Raw genomic sequence first — 9,703 nt, forward strand, 5'->3', positions numbered from 1 at the left:
TGAACCAGCTCCTGTATCAGGACATATGGGACTGGAAAAGAAGAACAGCAGCTGGAGAGTCCCTGGGGTTAAGCTGACATGTTATCAGCACGGGAAGAAGGACCCACATATCAACTCTTTTATGTAGTTTGCAACTATGGGGCATATTTTTAAAATGCAAGGATGTGTGTTCCCCCCTGCAACCACTGACTTTAGCACCTGAGCTCCCTGGAAGGAGGGAGGGCAGAGAAACGTGCAGCCTGCCCCAGTCTCTCCGGGGTGCCAGGGACACCGGCAGCACTGGAGCTTTGCTTCCCAAGCCATGAGCAGACACACGTGGTTCCCTTTGCAGTATATCTCCAAGCCCTTCTGGAGAACAGAGAATCACACCACCAGCTTCTTCTCCACACTGTATGGCTTCCCAAACCAATCCTTCTTTCACAGTGATCTGGACCTGGAGGACCTGGGGGACTTTGGCAGTGGCACCAGGTATGAGGGTGAGTCCCAGAGCCGGACGGTGAAGGCGCTGCTGATAGTAGCCTACTCAGTGATCATCTGCATCTCCCTCTTTGGAAATACACTGGTGTGCCACGTGGTTATCAAGAACAAAAGGATGCACTCAGCCACCAGCCTCTTCATCGTCAACCTGGCCGTTGCCGACGTGATGATCACCATCCTCAACACGCCCTTCACGCTGGTAAGCTCCCCAGGGGCCGGGCGCAGGGCTCTGCGGGGCAGCTGGGGGACGTGGGGCAGGCAGGGAGCTGTGCCCACACCCACACACCACGCTGAGCTCTGGCTCACCGCTGGTCGCAGGCTGTGAGGCAGGGATGGGTGCGCACATCCAAATTCGGGGGCGAACACCCAGCCCCCATGGGGTTTGCAGGTGCCTGTGCTTGCCTGTCAGGGCCATGTGCATGTGTACTGCCGCAGTCAGTACCGGGCTCATACTCAGACTTCCTTTTCATCTCTTTCCCTGCTCCTTTGGTACCCTGCACAAGCTGCAGCTGTGCTCCCTCTGTCTCCCACAGCCCCTCACACACAGACACAGACCGGGGCGCTCATGCTCCCACCTCCCAAAACCTGCTGGGGGGCGTCCCTCCTCTCTTACTTTCTTCCTCCCTTTCAGGACAGTGTCAAGACAGGTCTGTTCTGCTGGTCTTTTTATGGGGAAGGAAGCAGGGACATGTTTGACACTAGAAAGCACAATTAGCTGTCAATTTACTATGGAGATGATGCAAGCAGGGTCACTCCTTGTGAAGATGATTGCAGGAGAAACTGTGAGGTCCTTGCTGAGCCATGCCAGCTTGGTGTGGCTGGGGTGCTGTAACTATGCTTCTAGGAGCTGGTTGTCCTTTGTTTACTTTTGGATATTAAATAATTCTAACTGTAGAAAGAAAAATAAAGAGTGAAGTGGAAAGAATATACTGTTGCACTTCTTGCCTGACTGTCACAGTCTATAAACAGCATGTAAGTAGGACTGTGTATGGCTGAATTTTACAAAAGCCTCTGGTTCAAAAGCATCCGAAATGTTCCTACTTTTGTCCTTGTCCATAACTGTCCATGGTGCTCTTCTGCCTTCCAGAAGCATTTGCTGCACTGTCAGTTTGAATTTACCTTTCCCTACACTGATCCTATTCCTTTGGTGGGGTTTCACTGCCTTACTCTGGTCAGATTTGCATCTGTTCATCTTTAGGGAAAGGATAGTGCCATCTTGAGTGTTTGCACAATGGTTAATTATTAGGAACAAATAATTAAATTATTGTAATCCCTCTTAGATTAGAGCATTACATCAACTTCAAAGAAAGAGAAAATGCTACAGTTTCACTGACAGACTCATTACTACTAGAATTGTCTCCATGGGAATATAATTAGAATTAAAATGGTAGATTAATTGAAAACATTAGCTAGTTTTGACTAATTTTCTGTGTGGATGTATGTTCTGTAGTAAATGTGCCTTGTTTCAAATTAGCTTAATCTGCTTCCAAAATGAGTTATATTAAACATTGCACAGTAAGGAATAGCTGTGTGTGCAGGGAGTAAAACCACAAGTTATTTGGGATAATTGCCTCTGTAGGAAATCCGCAAGAAGCAACAGCTTTCTGTGATTTTCTAAGAAATGTTACCGTGCCATTTCCACTCCGGTCTCAGGGCAGACTTTAAACTCTCTCTGACTACAGTCTCCCCAAGGGCAGTGGGACGTCATGCCTGGTGGAGATAACTTGTACACCAGAGGTCACATCAAGGAAGACAACCCAGCCTGTAAAGTGTTAGTTGCTTTTTCATCTGGAAGGGAAAATTTTCCTCTCTGTTTGTCTAAGCTAGCTGACACCTCTGATATTGCTGTCAGTGTATCACAATGTGATGTGAGGAGAGCCAAGCTCAGAGATCAGCATGAGAGCAAGACGCTGCTGTCCCGCTCAGTATCCTGCTGCTGAGAAGGTATCCTGTATGCTGAGTCTGTAACCTGTATGACCACAGGGCAGGTACATGAGGATGTTCCTGACTCAAGGGTGCTAGCTCTATATTTCAGTGCCCTCAAAGAGTTTTTCTTTCATGAATTTATCTCACTGAGTTTTGAACCCATGCAACTTTTGGCATTCACAAACGTGAACATTTTAACAATGACAAAAATGCAGCTGTCTTTAAGGAGACATGCTAATGTTTTTACATGCAGATACTCATCGAGAAATCAATAGAAGATTTCTTTGTGTTTTCCAGAGTAGCCACGTTACATGTACACATGCACACACAAACACACACACGCAGTGCAGTACTCAAGTGGTTTTGTTTGCTCGGTATAATAAATCTCACCTCTTTTTCAGAGCGTCTTGCACAGTCGTCATTTTCCCCAAAATCTGAGTATAATAATATATTTACAAAGGATAAGGAAACTGTATCACAATATTTCTCCCTTAAGATATTCCCAGGAATCCTATTTGTGACTCTTCAGGTAATGCACAGTTTTAATTAATTAATTTATTTTTTCTCTGTTCTTCAGGTGCGTTTTGTAAGCAGTACCTGGGTTTTTGGAAAGCTGATGTGTCATGTAAGCCGATTTGTTCAGTACTGTTCCGTTCACGTGTCTGTATTGACCCTTGCTGCCATTGCTCTGGATCGGCATCAGGTATGCAATATACATCACACCCATATTTTCTAGAAAACAGTGAACCAAACATATAGCTTTTCTCTTCTTCAAGTCACAGGGCCTGGAATCCTGTGCTGTCTTGGGAATTAAGGAATCCTTGAAGGGGAGTGATTCTAGCTTTTATGTTGGTGGATGTAAAAACTGCTTTTGTACAGTGATGGTGATCAAACACTGCCCAGACAGGTTGTGGAATCTTCATCCAAAACCCATCCAGAAATAGTCTGGTGCAGCATGCTCCAGGTGGGCCTGCCTTCTGCAGGGGTTAGGCAAGGTGGTCTCCAAAGGTCCCTTCCTGCCTCAGTGACTCGGTGCCCTAAAGCATGGCAGGAATATATTCAAACATCAGCAAGCCCAAACATTATCTCAGCATTTATATATGAAGACTCTTCCAACTTTCAGGCTTTCCCCATTATTTTGGGATACCTGGGACTGGCAGTCGAGAGAACTGTGTTAGTATGTTCAGCTTAAGATGAGAAGTTCTCTGCACTGTCCCCCTCCCCAGCAAAAAGATGCTTCTTGGCAAATACCAACCATAAAAACTGCATAGGCCAACCAATGAGTGCAAACAGGGCTTTCCTTGAAGGATAATAAAATTTGTCATTTTTGCTAAGGCTGACAGATGCTGTGCGCTGGGAGAGCAGGCTCTGCAAGGTACACTCGTTGGGCTTACTGTGTATTTTCCTTGCAGTGCTGGAGCCTGCAGTAATGGTTGTTACTGAAAAGCACATGATAAGTGACACAGCTAGATGAAGTTGAAAACAATAACTGATTTCACTCCGATTATCTGGGATGTGCTCCATCTAGTGTCAGAAAGTCACAGTGACTGCCAGAGCACAGACCATCCACTTTTGTCTTTTATACCACAAGAAGTTTGGTAGTCTGTCCCTCCTACAAATAACATTGCAAAGTATTCCAATAACGAGGCATTTTAATTAGCAGATTCTGGGTTGATGGCAAATCATGGCTGTGCATTAAGAAATGCTGGTTTAATTATGAGCAAACAATAATTGCTGTTAAACCCAGTGGAGTAAGCTCCTCAGAACTGGAATTAGCTGGCATGGCCCATGGAGATATAAATAGAAGTATGGAGATGTCACTGAGCAAAGAGAAAGCAACACTTGACTCTAAAAATATTGCTAGTCCTGGGAGGTATCAGAGCAGGCAGATGTTCCAGGGGAGTTATAGAAGCTCAGTTAAATAAATATTTATAATGAGACAAGAAAAGATGCAGAAAAAAAATGCCAAAAAAATTAATCAGCTAAGAAATCACGTGGATGACATGATAGTTCTATTTTTAATTATTGTTTTATTGTGTAATGTAATCATCTGTGGGCCATGTAGCTCAATGGACATATAACTTTCATGATCTCTGAATTCAAGTTGATGGTGACCCTGAACGTGTTTTTCTGCTCAGGGCACTGGGCCAGCAGCAGCATTTAATGCTCACATAGCTCTTTACATTTTCCAGCCCTTACACTTTCAGAAGTCCCTTAAGATGACACTCTCCTGCCCACCTTTTAAGACTGGAGGGATGCAGAGCTGTTGCAGCATCTCAAACTGCAATGTGAGGCTGAAAGAGTGACCAAGACATCACCAGACAAAGTAGCCCTTCTCAGCAGCAAGCACACATGCACACATGCAGTACACCACACTGTAACCAGTACTGCACAGGACAAACTGTGAATAGAGAAGAAACCAGCTTTGAAGTTAGTACCATGTTGGTCCAAGATTACATTTAACTGTAAGGATCTTAGGCACCATGTCAGACTTGTGCAAGTCCATCAAATGTAAAAAGTTGTGAATACCAGGTCTGCCATCTGCATTTGAGACCTCTTCTACAGTAATCAAGAGACACTTTGTGCTCTCTGTAGTGCAAACCAGAACAGACACTTGGCTTTCAACTTCTACCACCCTTTAGGTCCACGTTGAGTATGCCTTGCTGTCTTGGAAAGCCCATACTCTGCTTTTTACTCAGAGTTCAGTGTCAAATGCTTGCTCTTGAACATGGATAAAGCAAAGGTGCACCTTTATTTATTTATTTATTTATTTATTTTAATTTGCAGCTCATTTTTATCAGTTGAGGACATTTTAAATCCTCTGGATTGGTTGTTCTCTGCAGGTTATCATGCACCCTCTCAAGCCACGCATGTCCATGGTAAAAGGAGGGATTTGCATCATTATCATATGGGTTTTGGCCAGCTGCTTCTCATTGCCTCATGCCATTTATCAGACCTTGACAAGATTTTACATCGGGTAAGACTTTTACACAGTGCTTTTTTTATATGACATAGCTCAGTCAAAGTCCCACAGATTCCAATGCATGCATTTCTCCATCTGCGTTATTAAAATAGAAAGTATGGTGAAGCAGAGAAATCTTCCTTATATTTCACCAGGCAGTGAGTTTCTCTCAAAAGGATAATGAAAATCAATGACTTTGCTTTCAGGCTTGTTGTTAGTTGATTTCATCTCAGAGATTCAGTGCTGTCATTTGAAGCAGGCACAGAAGAGATGTGAACAATTTTTAATATGAATGATTATTTCTTTTCTGGGGATGTGTTTAAAATACCTTCACTGGAGCCAAAGGTCAGACTTAATGTGAAGTTCTCAATTGAAAGAGGCCCTTGCCTGTGTTACTGAATTAATTCTGCTCTCTGTGCCTTTACTGAAACCTACAAAAACACTTAAGATGCAGAGGGATTAATGGTTCTTTATCTCTTGGATCTTCAGGAACAGAACAATACGAATGGTCTGCCTACCCAGCTTCCCTCCTCCTGCTGACCTTTTCTGGAAGTATTTGGACTTGACTACTTTTGTTCTCTTGTATGTCCTGCCCTTGCTTGTGATCTCCATCACATACACCATGGTAGCTAAGAAGCTCTGGCTGAGGAATGCCATTGGGGACATCACGATGGAGCAATACTATGCACATCAGCGGAAAAAGAAGATGACGCTGAAGATGCTGATGGTGGTGGTGATTGTGTTTGCAGTGTGCTGGTTCCCTCTGAACTGCTATGTGGTGTTGATCTCCTGTAGGGCTATCCACAGCAGCAATGCTCTGTACTTCGCTTTTCACTGGTTTGCCATGAGCAGCACTTGCTACAATCCCTTCATTTACTGTTGGCTGAATGAGAGCTTCAGATCCGAGTTGAAGTCTTTGCTGTGCGTGTGCCGGCGAAGGAGTGCAGCCCAGAGCCATGCTCTGCAGTCCATCTCCCCTCCGTTCAGGCATGCCTGGGTTGAGAACTGCCATTATAAGAGAGGCAGTGCCTGCCAGAAAACACGGGCAACCTCCCAGAGGAACTCTGCAAAGACAGACATATCCAGCGTTCAGCCAATTGTGGCAGAAAACTAAACCCTTGATCTGATGGCCAGGCAGCATTCTGTTATAATTGCAAAATCACAGGGAAAAAATGGATTGGAAAGGGCTGCTGGAGATCATCTAGCCCAGCCTTCCTCCCAAAACAAGCTAACTTCAAAGTTCAGTTGGGTTGACTGGGACCTTGTCCAGTCAGGTTTTCCGGGGGTGAACTGCTCATATGTGGGTTCCAGAATGAAGTGTGTAGAGTGAACTTTTCATCTAAACAGTCAGCAAAAACAAAAATTCTTCAGTAGCACACCAAATCTTTCATAGCCGGAGCAAATGAAGAGAACCTGTAGATATGAACTAATACTGTTTTAAAGTAGGTGGTTGTTTATGCATATAGAAACACGGCATTGATTCCACACTTTTATTTATTTGTATTTTATTTAAGAGTAATAAAATTTGTAGCCATTCTCAAATTTCCACCCACAACATCTTAGCTGTTTGCTCTGCTGTTATACAAATTACTCAGCTCTGCTCATCTGATTCATTGTGATCCAGAAGTGTTTATGCCAGTACCATATACAGATGTGCTTCCTGGTAGAGGAGGTAACATCTCAAAAATCACAATGAGAACACAACTTAGAAACAGGACAGCAAAAAAGTTACTCCATTCTTCTTTCAATTGTTTGTTTTGTTCTGTAAAGGTCACTCCCAGTCACCACAAAACATTGTTTAAACTGCAGTGTCTAGCCAGCTGAGGAACCAATCCTTTCTTAAAACACATACCATTTTGTTGAGAACCAACCCAATGCCCGCTAGCCAAACACCGCCTGCAAGCCAAATAAATGGTTTCAGAATAATTTTGCATTTTTGCACTTTCTACTACTTTTCTTTTGTGATGTCTTTCTATTATCTACATAGGCGATACTAAATTGGAAGTCAAATGTTGATGGTGGAAACCATTTTATGGACTGTGTGCCAGTGATCAGTGCAGACACCAGCCTGAGCCTCACAGAGACTGTCATTGGTGCCAGCAAGTTAAGCTGGTGACTCCAGGGCAGCTCTGCAGGCTGGAATATGACAGCTTGTTGGGTATGCTCCAAGGACTGGTGAAATCAGAGGCTATCACCCCTACCTCATATTCCAAATCATGAGTGGTGACTTAACTGTCCTGTCACTTACCAGTTGCGAACTGCCCTGTGACCAGTTTGTGCTGGGAACACTGGCTAACTGTAGGCAAGCAAACTGGGGGGGTGGCTCCATGTGTGAGAGAGGGTGGCTTGCAAACTCACGAATGGGTGTAAGGTCCATGCAGAAATATGGCTCTCTTGAGCTGTCCATGAAAACCCGGCTAAAAATAAAACCAGTACGCAAGCACACAGAGATGGTGAAGTCTGAATTGTGGTGACAGCATGGACATGGTGACCAAGGAGGTGTTGGCCACTAGGAACCTGTCCTAGGTATTGGCCACAAGGAACATGTGAGTCTGAGTGCAAAACAATATAATTCTGGAAATCAAGATACTTTAATGATAGGTACAGAGCCTGTTAACGTGTAGCCTGATACTGTGTTTGCATCTAATGAGGAAACTGTGAAGCTGAGGGAGGAGTAATTGTAAGGCAAATCTTGTAAGATTTGGAAGGGGAGAGACGAGCGGTGCACCATACAAGGAGCAGAGATGACACATCACTTGGGATACTGCAAAACACACTGGCATATCCAATTCTAGTGCTTTAAGTAAATGCTTGCCTCTTGCAAATGGCAATACCTTGTAACTGTCATGTCTGTGGGAATTACTGTGCAGAAGGGTGTGCTTAGGGAAGGAAATTGAATTTAAAGAATGTCTTCAGAGAACGAGCACCCAGGACTCAGATATCTTCTCTAATTCACTCACAAGAAATGTGTCTGACAGACTTTCTCATGCAGGCGTTATCATCTGAGCGCTTATTTTACTTACATTAATAAACAAGTGTAAGTGGAGCTCTGAACGGAGCTGGCACAGTGGAGGCAGACATCTGAGTCTTTCATTTTATGTTACAACTAAGAAGCATAAACCTGATATGATGACTAAGTTCTCTGGAAAAACTGGAATTCAAACCAATGCAAATGTAATTTCTATAGAGTAACTGTCCACAGTGTTTCTTTAAACAAAATGACTGTTGTTAAAAACAAACAAACAAAAACATAAAGCAACTGAATACAACATTGTTAAGGTAAGCAGTAAATACAGTAATTCACAGAATACGGTGACCTGGCCCTATGAAGCAGTGCACTACTCAACAGCAAAGCCAAGATGTTTTTTTCCAGTTGTTGCCGCTAGGAGGTGGTTGAGGCAGCACCAAGGCCAGTCCCTTTCTGTTCAGCCCCACTGCAAAGTCCTGTTAGGAAGGGTCGATGCGACACAGACTACAAGCTCACCCAGGAGACAGGGGCCAGCACTGCTTGCTCCGGACCCCATCCCAAGCCATGCAGCACAAGAGGGGCTGGGCATGAACATGCTCAGGCACCTTGCCCCAGCACCTGCTCCTGTGGCCAGAGCTGGTGGGAGAGCCGGGCCCCTGCTGCATGGCCTGCCCTGTGCTGCTGCTGCGCAGGAGGAGGCGAGCAGCTTCGTTTTGCAGAGAGGAACAGCTGACAGCCAGGAGCTGTGGGCCTGGGTGGTGGCTCAGTGCTTCATAGCACCTGGCAGGATTTTAATCGCTCTTGATGGTGTGAAATACTCTGTGAAACCAGAGCAAGATCTCTATAAACAGGGAAAATTATTTATTTTTCTCCTTGGAAATAAAAGACATGCTCTTATGAAAGCTTCATGAAGAACAATATGGCCATGTAGCACAGCAGAAATACTCATCTTTCTCAGTAACATAGGCAAAGCACGTCTGGCACTAAGCAACTTCTCTGAAGATGGAATTGTCCTTTTTGTGTGCTAATGGTCTGTGCCATACCACATTATGCTGCAGAAATTACCTTATTTCTTTTCTATATAATACTTGAAAAAAAATCAGAGGTCTGAATTTCTTCCTATGGTTGTATTTTACTCCTTAAGCAAAAGCTAAAAGCAACAATGCTTTTCTTTTCCTTCCTACATAACCTGATTTGAAGTCCTTCAATGGAAGAGCCCTCACTAACTTCAGGCAGCTCTGCATCGAGCCCTGGGCACAAAGGACAATTCATTTCTCTGTGACTTGCCCCCAGCCGCAGAGGGAGAGACCAAAGAGGTGTCCTCACCTTCTGGTACAGGATGTGAGTAATGCCAGGGGCGAGCAGGGTTA

General features: G+C 44.3%; 1 protein-coding gene across 1 annotated transcript; it reads left to right on the top strand.

The window, feature by feature from the left end:
* Nucleotides 1-301: 301 nt before the first annotated feature.
* On the top strand, nt 302-7,338 carry LOC311444226 (G-protein coupled receptor 83-like; the record flags this gene model as incomplete). The annotated part of the gene is made up of 4 exons (XM_084535209.1): nt 302-676; nt 2,981-3,106; nt 5,247-5,380; nt 5,855-7,338. The coding sequence occupies 4 exons, from the start codon at nt 302-304 to the stop codon at nt 6,477-6,479; spliced, it is 1,260 nt and encodes a 419-aa protein (XP_084391335.1). The 3' UTR covers nt 6,480-7,338.
* Between the last annotated feature and the right edge of the window lie 2,365 nt (nt 7,339-9,703).

The sequence above is a fragment of the Aythya ferina genome (assembly GCF_964211825.1).
Source record: "Aythya ferina genome assembly, chromosome: 13".
Lineage (NCBI taxonomy): Eukaryota > Metazoa > Chordata > Aves > Anseriformes > Anatidae > Aythya > Aythya ferina.